Source organism: Sorex araneus, chromosome 1 (genome assembly GCF_027595985.1).
Source record: "Sorex araneus isolate mSorAra2 chromosome 1, mSorAra2.pri, whole genome shotgun sequence".
Lineage (NCBI taxonomy): Eukaryota > Metazoa > Chordata > Mammalia > Eulipotyphla > Soricidae > Sorex > Sorex araneus.
The window spans coordinates 415,740,661-415,764,977 of record NC_073302.1 but is presented as its reverse complement, the minus strand read 5'-3'; the positions used below and the strand labels follow the sequence as shown (position 1 = coordinate 415,764,977).

At 41.2% G+C, this 24,317-nt stretch overlaps 1 protein-coding gene across 6 annotated transcripts in view; it reads right to left on the bottom strand.

The window, feature by feature from the left end:
* The window catches only part of ST7 (suppression of tumorigenicity 7), a 294,315-nt gene that overhangs the window by 22,275 nt on the left and 247,723 nt on the right, over nucleotides 1-24,317 (bottom strand). For 5 of the 6 annotated variants that reach the window (XM_055147168.1, XM_055147250.1, XM_055147191.1 and 2 more), the window contains 2 exons: nucleotides 18,172-18,244; nucleotides 16,538-16,640 (listed from right to left, as the gene is read on the bottom strand). In XM_055147168.1, coding sequence (XP_055003143.1) covers nucleotides 16,538-16,640; nucleotides 18,172-18,244 — 176 coding nt within the window. Of the gene's footprint in view, nucleotides 1-16,537; nucleotides 16,641-17,238; nucleotides 17,375-18,171; nucleotides 18,245-24,317 lie in introns of all 6 variants that reach the window. The other variant, XM_055147437.1, reaches the window with a different exon arrangement.

Sequence of the window (24,317 nt, the reverse complement as noted above, 5' to 3'; positions counted from 1 at the left end):
GCCCACTGTTTCCCCCTGTCCTCCCCCTTACAGGAAACTATCAAAGAAAAGACCAAGTTCTCTGAAAACACATGGAGGGAGAAGCCTGAGCACAGAAAGACCCAAAGGAAGGAGTAATACAGAATCAAACTACAATGTTCTTTTACATCCTTTTTGGTAATTCTCGATTCCTATCTTTACCGTGGAGGTGGAAACATAGGACAAAAACTGGTAACACTTCTTGGGTGCTCAGAGAAGATGTCTCTCTCTCTCTCTCTCTCTCTCTCTCTCTCTCTCTCTCTCTCTGTCTCTTTCTCTCTGTCTTTCTGTGTGTACGTGTGTGTGTGTGTGTGTGTGTGTGTGTCTGTCTGTCTGTCTGTCTGTGTGCTCTTCCATAGTATTAGAAGAAAGCTTATGCTGGAGAGATAAACCAGCAGGGTTTACTTTGAAGGGCTTATTTTGGATGTGACCAACCTAGTCGGACCAGTGCCACCTCATACAGTCCTTCAAATATTGTCAGGAATAACCCGTGAGCTCCCTGAGCCTGGAGTGAGCTATGAACAGCTCTGGGAGTGCCCCCCAAACTCACTCAGCCCCCCTCAAGGAAAGTGAAACTAATTTAGAATTGTATTTTATATTTGAAAATGTTATTTTCTCTTTTTTTTTCCTTTTATGTGGGTCACACCCAGCGATGCTCAGGGGTTACTCCTGGCTCTGCACTGAGGAATTACTCCTAGTGGTGCTTGGGGTACCATCTGGGTTGCCGGGATTGAAACCAGGTTGGCTGCATGCAAGGCAAACACCCTCCCCGCTGTACTATTGCTCCAGCCCTACTTTCTCTTTGTTGACTGGCTTTTCTATGATCACCCTCATTTCTCCCCAACACACATACAAAGACTATCCCAACACACATACAAAGACTATACTGCCAGCAGTCACCCCAAGGCGTCAACCTGCACACCCTCTTTACAATGAAGGTTAGCAGATGAGTAGGAAGGGGTTTAACAGAAACGGACAAAAACAGAAAAAAGTGCTGTGATGAGAAACAGCCAATGGGAAACTAGTACTGTAGAGCCAACAGTCAGTGGAACTTAGGGAAGACTGTAAGGAGTGGAGAGCCTGGTATGGAGGATACAGAGGACGCGAAGGGCTGCCTACTGCTTCATTAGCACCCGGTGGTGGCTTTATACACTTTGTCTTTACCCTTCCTCTCCTGTTGGCACATCTGGGATTGTGCTGTCCAGTAGGAGTCTGGAGGGCACATCCTGACAATCTGGTTCAACAAATGATCTTCCCTCAGTCTGGTCTCCTGCCTTCAAAGCGGAAGAGTCAGGAAGGGAGAGAGACACCCCAGAGCGGCTGAAGCACTGTGACGTGACCCACACATGTGGAGGTGAGCGGGAGAAAGGATCCTCCTCCACGGTCAGCCTGTATAGAAGGAGTTTTCCCTCTCCCCAGCCCTAAGGAGTTTATAACCTGGATGGGTGCTGTACAAGCATGCACTCCAAAAGAACTTGGGGTTCATGTGCTTTTTTGGGTGCTACTCATTTTCTCCCCCCATCTCATGTTACAATAATGTAAGACAAAAATATGGTGGGAAAAGTTATGATTCTTGAATTACTCAGTACTGCAACACACACTATATTTACAATGAAAATCAATCATAATTACGAAGATGGATTTTATGTCAAGAACCTCTTATCATTTTGGTACCTTAACAGAGCGAATACAATGTTGTTAGTGCACACGATGAGCATGAGAGACCCCAAGGCTACAAGTCATGAGAAAAACACAGAATTTGTAGATTACTGTGGACTCTTTTAACTCTCAGAGTGAGTTACAGAAGGAAGATCCTTTGGTCACTTTTAAGAATCCATCAGGCAGGAAATGGAAATTTTCTTGCCTGATGAGAGCCCTAGGGTAAGATTTTGATTTCGGAGTTTCTAATAATTACTAAAGCCATCCCTCTTGCCAGACTGTCAATTGGGGGGATTGGGGGTGCACTGGGCAGTGCGCAGGGCTTCCACCTGTCTCTCTGATCAGGGATCACTCCTGGTGGTCATCAGTCAGGGGACCGTATGTGGTGCCAAGGGTTGAACTGGGGATGGCTGCCTGCAAGGCAAGCACCTTAACTCCTGGACTCTCTTTGCCCCCAAAAGGTCAATTTTTAAATTAGGATCCAACTATATAAAAGTTGATGCCAACTCAATATGAAGACCACTAGTACATGTGTCCCTGATACATAGAAACAGGCTTCTGAGAGCCAGACAGTGGCTGGAAGAAAACTGTGCATTACAACGTCTGTATCTGTATAATTAGGAAAAGCTATTAAATAATTTCATTAAGTATTTATGCAAAAAATTCTTCTCTTGCTCTCAGGATCCTTTGGGGCTGGTATCTGTGAAGAAATTCCCTGTTTGGCATACATATTTGGGGGCAGAAGTCAAGAAAAACTGGGGAAGAGTCTGGGTTAAGGGAGAACTGTGTGCATGTGTGTATGCAGACATATGTGTCAGGAGCTGGGGGGTGTCAGAAAACTACAAAAAGACATTATAGGTCTGCTTCGTCCAATATAGAATCCTCAGCCACAGGTAACTCTCTATATTCAAATCAATTAATATAAAATGAAAACTTCGGCTGCTCAATCCAATTAGTCATATTTCAAGTTCCTCTAGAGCTGCATAGAGTGACAGCTATACTACACTGATTATAAAGAGAACATTTCTAATATTACAAAATGTCCTACTGGATAGGCAACAGAAGCTCCCAATTCTCAAGTTACAGGGACAATTTTTAAGATAAAATAACTATTAGATACCCTAAAGTAGGAATGAGAAACTTACTCTGGATTGGAAATACACAATAGGACAAGAAGCTACAGTAAATGTAAGAACACAAAAATCTATTTTAAAAGCATTTTTGGGCCACTAGGGCATAAGCCTTCCTATATTTGGAAAATAGAAGTATGTATGTGTGCGAGAGATGGATCACTCAGCATGCAGGCTGAACATAGTACATATGGCTTCAAGGACATTACCCTCCACCTCTAATGTGGGCTTGGTAATGGTTGGTTATATGCTAAGCTTCCTCCAATCTTTGTGCATGAACATAAAGATCACACAACACACACATATACATATATACATACATACACATATATGTGTATATACACAGACACATATATATATCATCATCATCATCCTGTTGATGATCATCGATTTTCTCGAGCAGTATCAGTAATATCTCCATTCGTCCTAGCCTTCAGATTTTAGAAGCCTCTCTTTACTCATCCTTCCCAATGATGCCGCACTGGAGGCTCTTTATCTATAAAATATCTTTTGCCTTAGCAGAATTGTCAGTTACCCTAAAGGAGCAAATCTCACTTCTCAATGAGTCTTTGAAAAGTGAACATCCTTGGCCCAGTCACCCTCATGCGGCTATCAAAGCAACAGACCCAGGACACCTAGCTGCCTTCTCACTGCACCTATGTTATGGAAGGAATAGGTTATGCCTATAAGGGGAATCAGACTCCTGTCCAGTTCCAAACAAAATGCTGGCTCCACCCAAATGAGGAAGGCTAATAACAACAATGTGATATGTTTTTGGCCAGCCTTAAAATGGCTGGCAAGATCAGTTCTCCACATGTGCAACATTTAAATTAGAAAGGCATGGAACAACATTTCACATCTTACTTGTCAGGAGGAAAATAAATGGGAGAGGGCAGATCCCTATCCACAAGTATGCAGAAATCAATTAGAGTAACTGTTGCTCACAAATCAGAGAATAATCCCCCCCTGTCTATAATAATTATTTGACTACTACTAGCTAAGCCAGCATTCTGGGAGATCTTGCTTGCCTACCATCCTGCCTCTAACTTCCCTTCCAGATTCTCGAATAACATCGATCTTGAAGTACAAGCTTCTCAAGTTTTCGGAAGCATCTTTTCAACAATGATTTGTGTCAGAACCCAGTTCCATATGCCTAATATATAATGTTTGAACACATAAAGGGAAAGATGATTGCTTCAACTCTTGGGGTGCAAGTACTGCTTACTCATAGAGGTCAACTGAGCTGAGGTTGGCTCACTTGTCAGGAGAAGTGACAAAACAGGGATGGCCTTCAGTGGACCTGTTAGGACTTAACCCTTCTGTTAAGTTTAATAACTAATATTAGCTGAGTGAAAATGATTCCCAAATTATCCTTTACAATAGGAATAAATGCCAAGGAACAAAATCAGGCACCATCTATGCTTGATTTTCAAATAACAGAAGGTCTAGGAAAACTAATAGTAAAGATACAGGAATATACAAAATGTGAAAGGATGAGGTAATCAAATAATAGCACATTTTGGTAATGGCTGTCAAGTTGGTTCCCCACAAACAGGGTAAGAGAACAATATTTATTAACATGGAAAATGTTAATATTGTATTATTATCAAATATATCATAGTAGACGAGATTGGGCTGGAGCTATAGCGCAGCAGGTAGGGTGTTTGCCTTGCGTGCGGCCGGTCTGGGTTCAATTCCTCCATCCCTCTTGGAGAGCCCGGCAAGCTACCGAGAGTATCCCACCCGCATGGCAGAGCCTGGCAAGCTACCCGTGGTGTCTTCGATATGCCAAAAACAGTAACAACAAGTCTCACAACGAAGATGTTACTGGTGCCCGCTCAAGCAAATTGATGAGCAACGGGATGACAGTGATACAGTGATATCATAGTAGATTATATTATTGGGAGTATATTTTCAGTCTTGGCATATATATGTGCAACACAAGCTTACAGTAATACAAGTTCATATTCTATATGTCCCTTAGAATTAAGAAAAGCAAGCCACACCAACAAATAGCAAATTTAGCTAGAGAGAGCATTTACAGAATGTTGGTGAAATTGGTTGTGAAACAGGCTGTGAGCCTAGAAGGGATGTTTTTAAAGAGGTTAAAGAATAAAACTTGTGCTATTTGGAGGACATGCTTTATACCTGAGTTTCAGCATCACCTCTGAACTGAGACACAGAGGACAAAAGTGAGGAAAGCAGCACGTCTCCCTTAGGCCGTGTGGAGATGGGGGAGCACCGCGTCTCAGCCCACACCCTTCATACAGCTTTTCTTCGGACCTCTGCCACTTGGAATCTCTATTGAAATCCTGGCTCAAAGATCAGTGATGAGATCTTAAGTGCTCTCTCTGTGTGTTTGTGTGTGTTTGTGTGTGTGTGTGATGATTTGTTCCACTTCTACATGAAATATTTCAGCAATTTTACCGTAGCAGCAGATCAGCTCAAGAGAACTGCCATATTAAACTTGGTGATCTGTAATACATTGGGGGGTCCTCTCTATGAGGCAATTGCTTTTTGTAGGCTCATTTATTTATTCAATCAATCCCTCTTTCATTCAAAAAGGTGAAAGCCATATTTATTTACTTTTTTTAACTTCATTTTGCTCATCTGCTAAATAAGAATAACAAAACCATATATATGTGTGTATATATATATATATATGTTGACGTTAACTTTTGGGGAGAGGTAAGGAGTAATTTTTGGATGGTTCATGACAAGAAGGAGGGAGTCCTCCTTCTTCAGAGACTCTGGGATGGATGGAAATCGCTGAGCCAGGAGACTGTGAGCTGGGGGCTAGTGGGGAGGACTCCCCAGCATCTGAGGCCTCCCCCCTTTCCCAGGACTGTCTCTGAGCCTGGTCCTCAGGGCTCTTACTCCCGGTAGGTTGTGGGGTCCGCCGCACCCATGAGCCTGTGGGTTTGTCATACCAGAAAAGGAGCTTGACACAGTGGCTGCTCAGGGCCGGGCCAGCCCCAGCATGGAAGGTGGAGGAGTGAGTGTCACTGTTAAAATCTCAGGAGACAAACGGTCCCCAGTATGGCTCCTAAAAGGAATTTTGAAGATTTTAGAAGAAAATATGTGTAAAGAATTCACACAGTTCCTGAAAACTAGGACTCACTAAATAGTAGCAATCTCTGATGGCAACAATAACAATGTGATATCGTTATATCACTGTTGTAAAATGCTCTGTGTGTGTTTGTGTGTGTGTGTGATTTGTTCCACTTCTACATGAACTATTTCAGCAATTTTATTGCAGTAGCAGAGAACTGCCATATTAAACTTGGTTATCTGTAACACATTGGGGGGGGGGTCCACTCCATGAGGCAATTGCTTTTTGTAAGCGCATTTATTTATTCAACCAATCCCTCTTTCATTCAAAAAGATGGAAGTTTCCATAGTGTATTCTAAGCAAAGACATGGGAGAGCCACAATGTACTCCGACGGCCTAATATGGAAGCATCCACAAGTCACCTGAAGGTGTGGACATCTGGCCAGGTCCCTACGTTTGTGAATCACAAATCTTTTTGGATATCCATGTTTGTATATGCATTTACAGACAGAGAAACAGTAAAATTCAACATGACTGCCTTGTCAGAAGTATACACTCAGTTCTTAGAATGTAAATGAAGAGCATTGTTTCTAATTGAGCTGTCACTGTCACCCCGTTGCTCATGGATTTGTTTGAGGGGGCACCAGTAACGTCTCACATTGAGAGACTTATCGTTACTGTTTTTGGCATATCCAATATGCATGGGTAGCTTGCCAGGTTCTGCCATGCGGGCTTGATACTCTCGGTAGCTTGCTGGGCTCTCCAAGAGGGGCGGAGGAATCGAACTCAGGTTGGTTGCGTGAAAGGCGAACGCTCAACCGCTGTGCTATCGAGAGCACCAGAGAAAAAAGGAACCAGAAGTTAGACCTAGTAAATAAAAAAAGAATCCTCTGTGCAAAGATGAGGGGGAGAGATTCCACGCCAGGAACAAGGCTGCACAGTGGGAGCAAACTACCAACAGGAATAATATTCTTAACCTGATAGCATTTTAATACTAAGGATACTAATGGATGACACTGACTGCACACAGGCATTATCTTCAGTATTCCTTCAAATCATGTGAGGGGTCAAATATTCCTACTCCTGTTCTACAGATGGGAAAATAGGGGCACTGGGAAGTTAAGTTTGCTAAGGGATGCCTCCTAATTTATAAGTAAACAACTTTGAATTTTGTGTTTTAATTTATTGGAGTTTAAGTAACTAATGTGCTTAGAATAATATGACAAAGCTACTGTAGCTTCACCCTGGTTTTGAACTCTGGCTCTAAGTTACACTCCCAGGGAGTGACACAGGAAAAGTAGGTTGTGTGTCCTTTACCCTGAGATGGAGAAAAAATGTTTTTGGGAGATTAGACGAAACTTAAAACAGAATCTGTGAAATTAATACAAAGCAGAGGTATTAATTGGTATTAATCCCAAGAGAGGTCTGTGGGATGCTTATGGCTCCCGGGAACAAAATTTGAAAAACTACTGCAGTAGGAAACCGAGAAGTGGGTCATTACACGTTCTCTCAAGGTTGCACGGTTTTGAAAGATACGGGGGCTGGCGGACTGCTGGACAAGAAGATGCTGCAATCAGCATATGCTTCGAGAAGCCCCTACCCTACTTCATCCTAGTGAGGCGGCAGATACAAAGGATTTCACCCAGGATTTGAATCCAAGGGCAGAGAAGAAATCAAAGGTGACAGAATTTTTTAGCTTACAAAAGTTAGAAGAAACATGAGGTCAGTATCTTGGATAAACCCCTGGAAGGAAGAAGGGGCTTAACAGGCAAGAAAGTAACACCTGTTGAAAATGGCTGAAAATTCCCTGGGGGGTGGCAAGAATAGTAGAGATAAGTACCAGGAGGATTACTCCACAGCTTAGAAGCTGGCCTCACATGCTGGGGGAGAAGGCAGTCCAGGTAGAGAAGGGACCACCAAGTAAAGGGCGCTAGGAGGATCTGCTCGGGATGGGAGACACACGCTGAAAGTAGACTCTAGACCAAACATGATGGCCACTTAATACCTCTATTGCAAACCACAACTCCCCAAAGGAGAGAGAGAGCAAAAGGGAATGCCCCGCCACAGAGGCGGGGTGGGGTGGGGGTGGTGGTAGGGATGCTGGGACCATTGGTGGTGGAAAATGGGCACTGGTGGAAGGATGGGTACTCGACCATTGTATGACTGAAATGCAAGCACGGAAGTTTGTAAGTCTGCAACTGTATCTCACGGTGATTCACTAATAAAAAAAAAAGTAATACCATAACCTTAAAAAAATCCCTGGGGTGTGGGCTTGAAGGGAGTGGGCAGGCGGGCCTGCAGCCTGGTAGAGAGGCTGAAGAGAGTGAGGTGGGCGGTGTGGGAGAGGAGCAAGATGAAGCTGTGCACACACATGAGATGGCCAGGGAACTTCAGGTCAGAGAGCAGTGGCTGGGGCTTCCGCAGGGAACCAACCTGAGGACAGGCGGGGATGACACGGATGTCACAGGGTGACACCGTCTCAAGCCCAAATGGTCTCAAGATAGAAAAAGTGGTGAGTGGGACCCAGTGATGAAGGAAAGAGATGAACCAGCACAAGATGTGACAAGAGGCCAAAGGAGTTTGTCACCTGGGTGGGAGTGACCTTGAGAGGGGCACAGTCCTGCTGTTTCTGCTGAGGGAAGAGACTTTAAGAACATTCTCTGTTCCTGAGAAATGTGGATGAGGACTGGTTTCTGTTCATTTTCTTCTGGGTCGTATTTCCACAATGCATTTTCTTTCCTCTAATCCAAAAAAGCCTTGGAACAAAATATGACTCAATTCAAAGAAACGTATATTGAAATAATATTTCTGAAATGTACCATTGATATACAATACCATAGACAATCCTGCCAGGGTATTTTAAATTTCTGCTTCCACGCTTCAAGCACTTTTAAATGCTAAAACTCACTACACATTTTGTTTCCTAAATTGGATTAAAAAGCAATTTTATACTCTGTCAATCACCTTCCCAAGATATAAAGGGAGGATTGCATTAGTGTTTGCATGAAATAGAATTTCCATCACTTTAACAAGGTCCTGTGGGTACTCCATTAGCATATACAATTACCAGGATGCTTTCCCCCAAAAAGCCTCTAAAAATCCCCATGAAATTAGCCTTTATACATTAGCATTAGATGAGCATTTTTCCCCCAAAATGTAAATTTTTAATAGGATTGATATTCTGTCATAATATTTTTCATTCTTTCCTCCCCATTTTTTTCATGATTTTCTGTACTCTTAGATTTATAATTAAAAAATGAATAGCCTCAATAAAATAAATTTTAGAAAAGGGATATAACTTGGCTAAGTCCTCATCTCAATATACCATTAAACTCAGGCTCCCCTGTTGGTAAAAAAAATCTTCCAGAGCATGGTGAACCAAGCACCAACCTGATAAATGCATTTTTTTCCAACCATTTGTGGGAGAAGATTAGAGGCAAATTGAATAACCACATACAAAAGAATGAAATTAGATGATATATTTTACATCATATACACTTCAGTATAAGATATGGAACTATAAAACTAGAATAAAAAACCATGTGGGGAAAATCATAGAACACTGATCTTGGTGTCAGGTTATTGGCAAAGACATGAAAAGAAGAGGCAACACAAGCAAAAACAGACAAATGAAACTTTACAAAAACAAAAAGTTTCTCTGTAGTAAAGGAAACAAAAGAATAAAAACAAAGGAATTAAAACGTACAGAATGAGTGAAATATTTGCATACTTTATCTCTGAAAGGGATAAGTATTCAACATTTATAAGGAACTCCTGCAATTAAATAGTCAGATAAATAAAGAAAAAATTTAAATGCGCAAAAGGTTTGAACAACAATTTCTCCAAACAACACAATACGGCAAGTTAACCTATCCATAAAAAGATGTTCAACATCACCGATCACGAGGGAAATAGAAACCAAAAATAACAATGAAGGATTATCTTACACGTATCTGGATGGCCTACAAATAAGAGAGAATAAAAAGAATGAACAAGAACTAGAACCCTTGTGTATTCTTAATGGAAATGTAAAATGCTGAAGTAATCATATAAACTGGATGAAGGAATGCCACATAAGATAGAACACTAGCCTTACATGTGAACACCCCAATTCAGTCTCCAGAATCACATATGGTCCTGAGCACTGCAGGGTCACTCCAGAGGATACAGTCAGAAATATAAGCCCCTCCACACACCATCCTACCACACACACAGACACTAAAAATAGTAGTACCATATGCTACTTGAAGAAATTCATCCAAAGAGTAATAATTAGAATTGTTTGTAGGAAGAATCCTTCCAAATAGTGCTTAGGAGACAGGGAGTGGGGCTAGAGGGCAGGGGTGGAGGGGCGGGGTCCACTGATTCTTAGCTAAATATGTCAGTGGTTCAATGCTATGGTCACAGGATGAGATGCTGCCTGTAGTACTGGAGATTTTATCCATGTGAGCCAAATAGTGCTCGGAAGCCTCCAGACTACACCCAGGTGAGGCCGGGACCTGAAACGGGGTCAGCTACATGTAGAGAATGGACACTAATACCTGTACAATCACTCCAGCGGCTGAAAACAGGATCGTAAAGAGATATTTGCAAACCCATGTTCAGTGCAAGCCACAGTCAGAAATAGAAAACAAAAGTAAGAACCAAATACCTAAATTTCCATCAATAGATGAATGGAGAAAAAAAAAGATGGAACCAAATGAAGTTATTTAAAACAAAGACATCTTGTTTGGAGCATCAGTATGCATGAACTTAGAGGACATTATGCTAAAGGAAACAAGCCAGCCAGGGAAGTCAATATTGTATGATTTCACTCAGATGAGACAGTCACACTAATGAAGCTCATGCACTGAAGAGTAGTTACTTGAAGATCAGAGAACGGGGAATTGTGGAGAGGCTGTTCAATGGAGAAAGTTCAACGGACACACAAGATGAAGAGGTTCGAGAGCTGGAAGTTACACAGCAACGCACAAGAGCTACCAAATCTGTGCTGTGTACTCAGACAGGGCTAAATAGAGTTGAATAGAAAGTCAGGATAGAGGAGAATCTTTTTTAGGTCAAAGAATTCTAAAAATCTAATGGCTTTCCCTCCTGCACTGCTCAAATAAATATATTCTGAATACCAAAACAACATTCAAGAGCCCTTATGATTATGGACCTCCTAAGATCTCTTGGTATTTAAAATGCATAAGGGGAAAAGGCAAAAAAATCAATATGTTAAATATGTCTTAAAAATGCTTTGATGATTATATTATCACTTTTTATGCTTCTTAATATAAAAATAATTTATTTGTAACCTGCTCTCACAGAGGAGAACAATGTCTAAAATTTCTTGCAACAAACCGACAATATAGTTTTCTTTGGAAATTTGTCAGGAAATGAAAGTTTATCTTTATTACCCAAAGAAGCTGCTACAACATCCTCCAAAAACAACTACAAAAAAAAAATATGTGTGCCTTCTTGCAATGGAGATGCAGCATCTTCAGAATAACGGCACTACTGAATGCAGACCTGTGTCGACTGATGAATCACTGAAGAAATGTCCCAAGACCTGGATAAATCCCACATTGCTAAGGAGGGCCAGAGCAGGTGTGGAAATATTTTCAGGAAAAGGAGAAGAGAAAGCTAGAGCTGAAAATCCAATCAACTTATAACCGTACACAGATGAAGATAAAGAACAGAGATGAAAACAGCCCTTCATCTCTCCTGCCTCAAAAGGGAAATTTTCCTTAGAAAATGGGAAATACGCCCCTTACATTCAGGTCTTCGGTTGTAATTTCACTAAATGGAAAAAGTGCTCCTAATAGCTTAGCAATTTCTTTGTCTTTTTGAAGTGTAAACCAAAAAGTTTTTGAAAAATCACCAGCAACTTTAGAATCCCGACACCTTAAACTGTCTTCAAAACAAACAGAAATACAGTTAAGCACAAAATCAGAGAGGGTGGGGAGTGGGACGGACAGACAGAGAGAAAGCACACAGTTATAGGAGAATGCACAGGCTTCCCAGAGGCAACTGCAAGTTAAGTAAGGGCAGAGAATGAGTAAAGTGATGCCCTTAAGGAAGCAAAGAGGGAAAGGAAGAGAACATTTCTGAAAATGATGAACAGATTATTAGAAGGAGTAGAAAAAAAAGAGCTTGGTCAGAATATAAAAGTCTTCTTTTATATTCTGCTTCTGGAGGGTGGAGGACATCTGCAATTCCATGGGAAAAAGAGTTCAATATCCTCTGTGTTTCTGAAGGCTTCCTCCTCCTCTGGCGCAATCTGAAGATTCTGAAGCTTTTCTATTCCTGAATTTTCAAGAGGCTCTTTTTGGTTGTTTGTTTGTTTTGAGACCACACCTGACAGCACTCAGAAGTCACTCCTAGCAGTACTCAGGGGACCTTATGTGGTGCTTGGGATGGAACCAGTGATGGCACATGCAAGACAATTATTTAACCTCTACTATCTCTCCAGCCCCAGGTTTTGACTTTTAAAATTTATTCTCCAGTCCCATAGTATAGTTAAAACAGAATTTACTCCCAATTCTCATGTACGCAGGTGAAGTGAGTTCATAAGAGTGACCCTCCTGGGGTAAATAACTAATATTTGTTTTTGGATACTGACATATTAATAATGTACCTTTGCTTAGTAGGAATCAAGATGGAAATTCATGGATGGTAGTTAGTTCTCAGGTTGCTAATTGTTTTTTCCTGATCATCTCTACAGGAAGATAGAACAGGTAGGTAGATGCTGAAAATTCTTGTGACAGGTCACTGATAGCTTCCCATGATACAGAGACAACAAAGCCATTGGAGTGTTTTTCATCCAAAAATCTCGAAGAAATCTGAACTCGTCACATGGAATTATCTTTCAGCAGTAACATGACCATTAACATTTACAAGGTTCCATCACAGGCTGATCTGCCACAATTGGGATCCGGGGGTTAGAGGATGATCTTTAAGAATGAGACACCCCAGCCTAGATCACCCTTAGTCCCAGGGTATAAGGAGGAGATGGAAAGAAATAGAATGAAGAGACAGATGAGAAGCAATGGGGGCCAAGGTCAAGGGGATGCAGGTGCATCAGTGGTGTGAAGGAATGATACAGCTAAACACCCAACCACAGAGTCAACAACACTGAAATCGTGAGACCCAAACTTTAATAACCAAACTTAAAAGGTCAAGATGGCAGGTCGGGGCTGGGGGTGGGGGTGGGGGTTATGGGATGAAACCTGCCAACACTGGTGGAGCGAAGTTGACAGTGGTGGTGAAATTAGTGCAGGAACAGGGTATGTCTAAAACTCAACTATAGCTAGCTTTGCAAATTGGGGTATTTTAATAAAATGGAATTTTAAAATATAAAGAATGAGACACCCTGGAATTAACTTAGACTCTGTCACTTACTTGCTGTGTGACCATGAGCAAGTTACTGAAACTCCTCCATTAATGAAGAGCAGGAATGAGATGATACACTTCATGTGGGGTGGTTATAAAACATTAATGATATGGCATGTAGAGTTCAGTTATCACGATTCTTGGCATATATTTAATATTCAACAGAAATCAGTAATAAAAATTGTGACTGGGCATAATTAGGGTAGGGTGTTTGCTTGGCACGCAGCCGACCTGAGTTCGAGTCCTCTGCCCCTCTTGGAGAGACTGGCAAGCTATGAGAGTATCTCGCCCGCAAGGCAGAGCCTGGCAAGCTACCCGTGGCGTATTCGATATGCCAAAAACAGTAACAACAAGTCTCACCATGGAGACGTTACTGGTGCCCACTTGAGCAAATCAATGAGCAAAACGGGATGACAGTGATACAATGATACAGTGATGACTGGGCACAGAAAGCTGCCCCAGCTTACTCAGTGTACTTATGTCAAGGGTGTAAGTGCTTATTAATCTCATTAGAATTATTGATAATATCTGCCTGAAAAGACATCCACTGCCTGAAAAGACATCCACTGTGTGCACATGTATGTTTACTAAAGTACTAACAAACAGTCCAATATAAACAGAAGAACATACATAAAACTTGTTTATAGCAGCCTACATAGAATAGACATGCAATAGAAGGCTTGCGGCTAATTGTGAACAGATGAGGTTAGGGATGGACTTACTGGGCCTTCTCTCCTCCAAAAACTGTCAGTAGGCAAAGAGGATCTGGTAACCAGTTTTCTCTCAGCACAAGGCAACACAACAACAGAGTATTATTGGATGCACCCAACTTCCTTCAGTTTCAGAATTAGAAAGTAGAGAGGATTCAAGGGTCACAGAGACAGAATGGGGGCAGGGGGCTTGCCTTGTACGAAGCTGACCTGAGTTCAGGCATCCCATATGGTTTCTGGAGCCCCTCCAGGCACACCCTCTGAGTGCAGAGTTTGGAACAAGTCCCAAGCACCATCAGATGTGCCCCCCAAAGAAATCAGAACAAAATATCAGAATGTAGAGTGAATTCAAAGCTTCAGATGTTTCTTCTTTCAAGAGAATCCTATATTGCAGGCAGAGTACTAATGGACTGATTTCATTTCTTTTCCCAATGGCAGGCATAAACTGTTAATGAGGGGTGGTTTTAATACTCTTCTTGAGTCTATTATTACTCTCTTATAGAACCATCTGAGAATAATATCATAGAATTAAGCAAAACTTCAAATAAAAATATCCAACCAACAAGCATTACACTTCTTTTCTGTTATGCTCCAGATTACGAGATTCTGGTTTTATGTAGAAAAGTTAAGAGTCATATTCCAAACTTTAGGGGATGCAAACAAGTTATTGATCAATAATAATAAAATAATAATAATAATAATAATAATAACAATAATAATAATAATAATAATTTTTTGCTTTTTGGGTCACACCTGGGATTGAACCTGGGCTGGCTACATGCAAGGCAGATGCTCTACCCATTGTACTATTGCTCTGGTCCCTCGATCAATAATTTTAACAATTTGCAGACATATGGAGCTCATGTATTTTCAAAGAATCTTAAATATATGCTTATCATATGAGGTAAGTAAGAAATATTATTTTTCTGGTCACCTGAAAGATGATGGAAAGGTCTGAGTTCAGAGACACTAAGTCCAAGTTACCAAAGTAAAGTGACACTCTAGTTTCTACAAATAAGTGGGAGCCTGAACTTAACCCCAGGTTTTTGTCTTGGAATCTAGGTCTTTATTGCCCAATACCACTGCTAAGAGAGTCTTACATGCAAAAAATAGTTCTGCAAAGCATTGCATTCAATGAATATTAATTGATGAGCTTGATTCAACATAATTAGGGTTATTTTCATTATTATTTTTATGTTTTAATTAAATTTGAATGAAAATATTTTAGCTGGACAATATTAAAGATATATTTTATACCATGTGTTATGATACCTAAGTCTACAGATACTATGTTGGTCATTATTCATTGGTCATTATTATTACATTATTATAGAACCATCTGTGTTATGATACCTAAGTCTACAGATACTATGTTGGTCATTATTCACTGGTATTATTATTACATTATTATAGAACCATCTGAGAATATCATAGGATTAAACAAAGCTTCAAATAAAAATATCTAACCAACAAGCATTACACTTCACTTCTTTTCTGTCATGCTCCAGATTATGAGACTGGTTTATAAACAAAAGTGGATAAATACATCCTTCTGCAAATGTTATCCCCCAAAAGCTATACAATAAACAAAAGAAGGTAACTTCATTAAGTTATCTCATATGCATGTGTGCACACACACGCATACAACACTCACATACACACACACATACACCCCTTTACTGCAGTATTACAACAAAATAATAAAGTGACCTTTATTTTATATTAACAGTCATTTTCACTAATAAAAGTTTTCATCAGATATTACACAAAGAAAAGTAGGTTTTAACTTCAGGAGTTATGTTCAAGAGGTCAGAATGTGCTGTAGGATATCTATCAGAGTTAAAAACATGCCCTAAGCACTATGCTGATCACCTGGGTAGTGACATTCAGGAAAATCACTAATACATGCTATTCTCTGAAGGAAATATTATAGAAATATCTTCTGTCATGATACACCGCCCTTAATATCAAATTCAGAAAAAATAGAAAATACTGGTACCTGTATCTTGAGCAATCACATGGCTGACAAAATACAGAATTTCTACTAAGCCTATGAAAACGACACTGAAAGTCATTTTTTCAGAAATGCTCAAAATACACTCAACATCAGAAAGATACTGCTTTGGGGCTTACCTTATTATTTCCTTACCAATATGGATCAACTACCATGTATGTATGGGAGAAACAGAATATCACATTAGTCAGTAATTTTTATTACTTTTATTCACAACAAGGTCCGGTTCCCAAGTTGGGTCTAAAGAAGATTTTTAACTGCTGTGAAATTCCTATTAAATGCATCAGCACCCGTGGGACCTCCGTATCTTGCCAATTCCAGATTTCCTGACCTGGCCCGCCTGAGCTAGACCTATTAATTTACCCTGATTATGTGAGGCCTGAAAATTGGCCCCCAAGTCTTTTGAATGCAGCTTTTGCTCCCAAACCGAGGCTAATGACCACAGACTACGTTGAGCCCCGGCATCTGCCGGTTGCGTTTCAATTTTTTATAACTGGGTGTATGCAAGACATGACATTGTGGTCACTGAACACTTTCCCTGCTTTCGTAACGAGTTCCCGTGGGGACTCCACAGACTCACTTTTGGCACGTGAGGATTGAATTCCACAGCTCTATGAATGGCCTCGACCGCATTCATCTCTGCTGTGCTCAGCCCCCGCCGAGATGCAGCCTCGGGAGAGAATCTGAAAAGCAGAAAAAGAAAAAAAAAAACACCACGCAGTGGGGACCACTGTTGTGGGCATCCACCCCGAAAGGCATCTCCACGTGAAGGGCCCATAAAACCACAACGAGCCAATGGCATGAGCTTTTCCAAACCTCCACCTCACGGGATCTCTGAGTGACCCCTCAGACAGAGGCCAACAAAAACCCCAGCAGAAGCAAGGACGCGGGCGTGCGTCTAAGGGAGGCAGGAGTCAGATTTAGCTGTCCAGTCTCTCTGTCTAAATAGCTAATCTAAACGTTCCACGGAGTGGTGCCTGCTTTTAGGTGGGGGAGGAGGTCGGACCCGGGAGGGCAGAGAGTGTAGGAAAAAGAGGAGTCCGGGTTACGGAAGAGCGCGCTTGGTTAAAAACCGAACTGGGGAGAGTTTAAGAGGAGGATGCTCCCAACCCAACTGTCAGCGCTGCTGCAACGGAGGGTTAAGTCGTGCCCCCTGGGCAGCAGGTGGGCCTGCGTGGGGCCCTTCCAGCAGGGGGTCGTGTGCATGCCCGAACTGTGGGCGAGACGCCTGCCCAAGTGAATGGGGGAAAAAAAAACCAGACCATGCAATCTCTTTCTCACCTCACACCCAGGGCTAACTCCAGAGCTGTGCTCGGCAGGCGGACACCACAGGGGAAGCTGTGATAACCCTGGCCCTGCCCTCCCAAACTGGAGTCGCTGTGTAGGGAGAAAAGATGTTGCAGTAGGTACTGGCGATCTACAGGATGAAAAAAAAAGAATGAAAGAAAATTACTTCGGTCTTGAAGTGCACACACACTTAACAGCAAACCTGTCTGACATAGCAGAGGCTGTTTCCTCTTCCGGTGAGCTGGTATCGGGGAAGTGGAAGCATTGATCAACTCAAAAAAAAAAAAAAGAAAAAAAACAAAAAACAAAAAAAAAACCAAAAAAAAATACCCAGTTAAATCACTGAGTCCCTTTCACCCACCAGTCACCATAAGTGTCCATAGAGGGCCCTGGCTGAGCCAAAGAGGCAACTGTCCCACTGAGACGGCAATACAGCATAAACACACTGATGGGGGAGTTAGTTTGGGGACTGATAAGGCCAAGATGGGGAGATGACCAGACCCAATACTAGATCACATACTATGATGACAACTCCCCGGTCTTGGTGGACTGCTGGAGGAGGAAGAACAAGAAGAAGGGGGAAAAAGAACAGGAAGGCATTTTATCTATGTCCCAAGCAGGTCTTTTGGTATCTACTATCTGGCCAAAAAAAAAGGGGGGGAAGGGGGGAAGGAAAAAAGTCACCTCAGAGGCATGGAATTTCAAATAAATCTCTCCTGAGGGATCCATACACTCACAATACCTGGGGAGAGACTTTCCCTCCTTCCAGTAGAGAAAGAAAAGATCAGCAGGTTTTGGAAAATGCATGCTCACAAGCAGGGTCTCTTAGACTAAGAGAAACTTCCAGAGAAAGCCCTCAGAGGAAACACATCTCCTCAAGTCAGGTCAGGCATTTATTTAGTACCGTGCAAGTTATTATTCACTTACTTGTCAGAGACAGCTCTTGCTTTGAGCAAGGCAGCTGTGTAGCATATTGTGGCCGACTTTGGTAAACTTATATCTGTCAGAGAAAAAGAAAGTAGGAAAGATTGTGAATTTGCTGAAACAAAGGACTTTTAATACACTAGCACCTTAATCATGTAAGCCAAATAAAGCATAAATTAAAAATACTACAATGCACCAATCTATGACTATTCCTATGCATAGGGGTGGTGTGTGGAACTAAGAGTAATTCAACTCTTTGTGAATAATTCATGTTTATTATATATCAAACTCTTCAGCAACCAACATTTTCAAATATGGGTTTCATAGTTGGATTCACTAAGCAGAGAACAATGACACATATATAAGTACAAACATTATATGAATATACCCTGGATACAATGAAAGGCAAATAGAAGCTTCTTTGCCATATATTTCTTAATAGGTGTACGAAACAGTACTGCAAAGGGAAAAATATTACCTTGACCATTTGTTTTTGCTCTTTTTGGGTCACACCCGGCGATGCTCAGGGGTTACTCCTGACTCTGCACTAAAGAATTACCCCTGGCGGTGCTCAGGGGGCCATATGGGATGCTGGGAATCGAACCCGGGTCAGCCGCGTGCAAGGCAAATGCCCTACCCGCTGTGCTATCACTCCAGCCCCTATCTTGACCATTTTTAAAACAAAATTTAAGTGGTAAATAAATTATCCTTTGATAGTAGAATTTAAATAAGTTTTCCACTGCATTATATTTTAGGACTATTTTATATGTATATATATACACATGCATATATGTGTATATATGTTGTATGTGTTTTATTTTTCAACAAAACACATACAACATATATATATGAGAAAATGATGTATATATTTTGTATGGACATATATTATGTAAAAATCACTGAAGTCCTTTTATATGAAGCTGAGTTTAGTGCCCAGAAAGGTTGCTTTCAGTACATAGAGAAGATTTCTGAGGGAAAAGTGGAGGCAGGTAACATTTGGATAATGTATTTACAGGGAAATAAAAGTAAACAGTACAACCTAGAATAAATAAATTGAAAGAGGGTGTTCTCTCTGGGAGAAATTTGTTTTTCTTTTCTTTTTTTTTTTACTCTCGAGCTTTAAAAAAATTTTTTTTTTATTTTTTAGTTAGTGAATCACCATGAGGGTACAGTAACAGATTTGCACATTTTCGTACTTGTGTTTCCCTCATACAATGAATACCCATCCCTCCACCAGTGCCCATTCTCCACCACCAGTGAAACCAGTATCCCTCCACCCCCATCCCATCCTCCCTCCCTGGCCCAACTCCCCCCTCCCGCCCCCTCCCCCTCTGTGGCAGGGCATTCCCTTTTGTTCTCTCTCTCCTTTGGGGTGCTGTGGTCTGTAATAGGGGTATTAGTGGCCATCGTGTTCAATCTATAGTCTAACTTCAGCACGCATCTCCCCTCCCGAGCGGGTCCTCCAACCACAGTGTACTTGATGTTCCCTTCCTATCTGAACTACCTAGAAATTTGTTTTTCAATTATGCTTCTAAGTAATTTTTAAAATGGGGGCCTGGCAAGCTGTGTCCAGGAGCTGAGGGTCCGCTCCCAGCAACACTCAGCTACCTGAGCCTGTTTGATGCTTGGCTTGCAAGGAAGATGGCGCTGCTCGGGGCAGGGGGCCTGGGGGCCACCAGGGCAACACTTAGTGGGACTTGGTGGGGGCATCCGGTGCTGGGGATCAAACCTGGATCTGTGTGCGTGCAAAGGTATGTGCCACCGAACCACTCAGCTATCTCCCCAACCCCCAAATCATTCAGTTCTACCAATTCATACTAGAACACAGAAATACTGTCTTTATTCAGACCCACTGAAAAGATGTTATTCCCGAGTTCTGCAAAATTCCTCTAGGTTAGATGGATTCAACACCTGGAATGCCTTGCAAGTTTCATCACAAGGCTGGTTTCAACTTAGAATTATACAACGGTACAAATGAAAAGGAAAGACATATAACTGCCCCTATAGATGAAAGCAGAAGAAGACATTTTCACAAAAACTGATTTCTTACCTAATAAAATGTATTTACCATCATTTGAGCACAAGGGTTTTCTTTTTTGAAGGAAATTTCAAGCATATTAATAAAGTACTACTAACCACAGAAAATACCTAAACAAAATTGAAAGTGAAAGAGACCTTTAAAACCTTGGTCTTATAAATTATATTCAAACAAAATTTTTCCATAATATACATAGCCTAAAATACTGTGGTTAACTGAGAAGGGGGGAAAGATGTTAGCCATGTTACTTTTCTAATACCTTAATATTTAGCTACTTCCCAGTGTGGGAAATCAATATGACATGATCAAATACCTTATTTTTTGGGATTCACTCACTTAAAAATATTGAAAGAGAAACTGTAAATAATACAAATTCTACCTGAAAGTTCATACTTTTTCATTTAAAAACTCCTTATGTCGAAGTCATGAAATTTGCTTATAAATGGATGGACATGGAGAGTATTCTGCTGAGTGAAATGAGTCAGAAGGAGAGGGACAGAGATAGAATGAAGGCACTTTTGTGGGATATATATATATAAAAAAACATAGGAGACTAATGTCCCCGGACAGTAGAAACAAGGGCCAGGAGGACTGGGCCACAAGTGGTGGACGTGGGGAGGGGTGTTAGGATAGAGAAGTCCACCACGGCAGTGATAGCTGGAAATGGTCACACTGGACACAGACTGAGTGCTTTAAGTAGGTAAAGAGATAAACATGATAGAAACATGATAACCTATTAGTGCCTGTATTGCAAACCATAATGCCCAAAAGGAAGACAGGCAGGAAGGGAGGGGGGAGAGAGAGAAAGAGAGAGAGAAGGAAAGAGAAAAGTGCCTAACACAGAGGCACATTGTCAGGTGAAGAGTAGAAGTGCAAGGAGGGAACGGAGTCATTAGTGGTGGGAAATCTAAACTACTGAAAGGAAGGGTATTGGAACATTGTATGACTGAAACCCAATCACGAACAACATTGTAACTGTGTATCTCATGATGATTCAATTAAATTAAAAAATAAAAATAAATTATATGAAATAAAAACAAAATTTATTAAAATAAATAATAAATAAATAAAATAGATTAATGTTATTACTCCTGCATGGCAGAGCCTGGCAAGCTACCCGTGGCATATTTGATATGCCAAAAACAGTAACAAGTCTCACAATGCTTGAGCAAATCGATGAACAATGGGACGACAGTGCTGCAGTGTTAATGTTACTACTAACAATAATATAGAAAAACTACCCATGTCTTGATTAAAAAAAAAACTCCACTCCTCCTGATATGATGGGTATGCCTTTTATATAAACCTATCTATAAAGTGAGGACTAATGGACTAATGGAAAGTCTTAGAAAAAAGCCGAATATTGAAAAGCAATGGTCACAACATAAGATCTGAGATGCCTAATCAAAAGTGATTTTAATCCAGAACCATGCTTCCTCAAGTCCAGACAGGAGAGTCACCACCAGAACAATAGGACAGAATTCAGCAATATTTCAACTACTATAGAACTATTCTTTTCAATATTACAATATTTCAACTATTTTCTCCCCATTAATAATATTTCATTTCTGCCTCTTCATTGTACTTTTAAACCATTGTATGCAATGTTCAATATATATTAATAATCAATAATATTTATTTCTGTATGTAAACAAATGGGAACATTTGTTTCTACTCCATTTCCAAAGCTTCTTATGATCTAGATATAATAAAAACATTTTTATTTTAGTTTTTTTAAAATTTTTGGTCACATCCGGCAATGCTCAGGGGTTACTCCTGGCTCTGCACCCAGGAATTACTCCTGGTGGGACTCAGTAGCATTTGGGATGCCTGGGATTGAATCCGGGTTGGCTTCGTGCAAGGCAAACACCCTACCCACAGTACTATCACTCCGGCCCCAAAAAGACATTTTTATTTTATTTATTTTATTTTATTTTTTATTTTTTAAATTTTTTTTTAGTGAGTCACAGTGAGGGTACAGTTACAGATTCACACCTTTTCATGCTTGTTTTTCCCTCATGCAATGTTCAAGAGCCCATCCCTCCACCAGTGTCCATTCTCCACCAATGAACCCAGTATCTCTCCCACCACCGCCTCATCCAATCCCCCCACCCCACCCCGCCTCTGTGGCAGGGCATTCCAATTTGTTCTCTCTCTCTCCTTTTGGGTGTTGTGGTTTGCAACAGGGGTATTGAGTGACCATCGTGTTCAGTCTCTAGTCTACTTTCTGCACGCATCTCCCTCCCCGTGCAGGATCTCCAATCACATTTTACTTGGTGTTCCCTTCTCTATCTAGGATGACTTTCCACCAACATGTGAGGCCCACTTCCAAGCTACAGAGCCAACCTCCTGGCATTATATACTACTATTCTTGGGTGTAAGTCTCCTACTCTGTTATTTTATATTCCAAAGATGAGTGCAATCTTTCTATGCCTGTCCCTCTCTTTCTGGCTCATTTCCCTTAGCATGATACTTTCCACGTTGATCCATTTATATGCAAAGTTCATGACTTCATCTCCAAAAGACATTTTTAAAGGGTAACAACTAAATGCTAAATGAAGACTTCTATTCAAAAATAGATTTTTTTGAATAGGAACGGAGGAGCCCTCCGTGTGCAGCCACTTGGGGTCACATCTGGGCAGAGAGCGGTGCTGGTAGTGCTCCCCATCCCGAGATCTACTGCGCGTCCTGTCACTGCAAGCTCGTACCTCTCTTTAGTGGGCCTTATAAGATGGCAGTTGCCACGCCACCGCCACTGCTGAAAGGAAAGGCCAAGAGAGAAGAACCTTTCCCCTCTGGGGGTGGCAGGGGGCTGTAGCTTAGTTCACAGTCTGGAGGCAATTCTGCAAGAAGCCCATGGGTGCCAAAAGTAGTTAGTTGGTCTGTGGGATCGTGGGCGTTCAGGAATGGAGGAGGCCTTTATGTGCGGCTGCTCAGGGTCACATCGGCCTTTCCTTTCACCGGCAGCATGGCGACCACCATCTTTTAGAGCCCACTAAACAGAAGTCCGAGCTTTGTAGTGATTCGACTTCTGTCATAAATTTCTCTGGACTTAATTACTAAAATACCAGAAATCCCAAGCCGCGACCTCATATGCTCTTCATTCTCAGCAATGGAAAACAAATTATCAAATGATGCCTTTTCGGCAAGTCTGATTGTTGGGGAAAAATTACAAAGAATATTGAGTTTTCTGTTGAAATATTGAATGTAATCAAAGTAAAGAGAAAGTAAAGTGAAAAATCATCAGCCACACAGGCGGAGTGGGGGGGGCGGTGGGGGGGAGGGATGGGAGGCATACTGGAGTTTTTGGTGGTGGAACATGTGCACTGGTAAAGGGATGGGTGTTTGATCATTGTATGACTGAGACTTAAACCTGAAACCTTTGTAACTTTTAACATGGTGATTCAATTTTAAAAAAATAGATTTTTTTGAACCAAACTGTCTGAAGCAAATTCAGGGTAAAGACACTGGTGAGCCAAGCACAGACATCACAGCAGATAGAGGAGGAAGTTAAATGAAGTGCTACTAGTATGCAGTCAGCTGGACTTATAAATGAAAGTGAGACCTTTTGCAATGCATGCCTGATGCAAAGCACTCTCTCCATTAGCCACATGTTCCTTAGTAACTAACTAAATATTAACTACATGCTTTGGCTCACTTTTAAGAAAAATCATACACGCTCCCTTTAAAATAATGCTAATTATTATGGGCTATTTGCCCAATGAACAAAAAAGCAATAAAGAATGCTGAGTCTTCTCTTCTGTTACCTATTCGAATGTTCAAAGTAGGAATCGGCTCATGGGAAATAGTTACATGCAATTTTATTCTATGATTAGATTTATGAATCCACACCCCATTAAGACAGGCAAAGGCTTCATCACCACCACGAATGGATTACTTCCAGTGACCCCTTTAGGTTGCTACTCTCCCACTCCACACTTGTCCCTTGGTGAGTACTACCTGTTTCTCTATGCCTCTGGCTTTGCCTGCCTATGATTTTAAGCTTTTATCATTAGGAACATAGATAAAGTGGAAATGAAATACAGTAGGTAAGAGCAGTAATGAAACAGCACTATCAAAAGCTTTGAGCAAGTTAGCAGCTTTCCAGTAT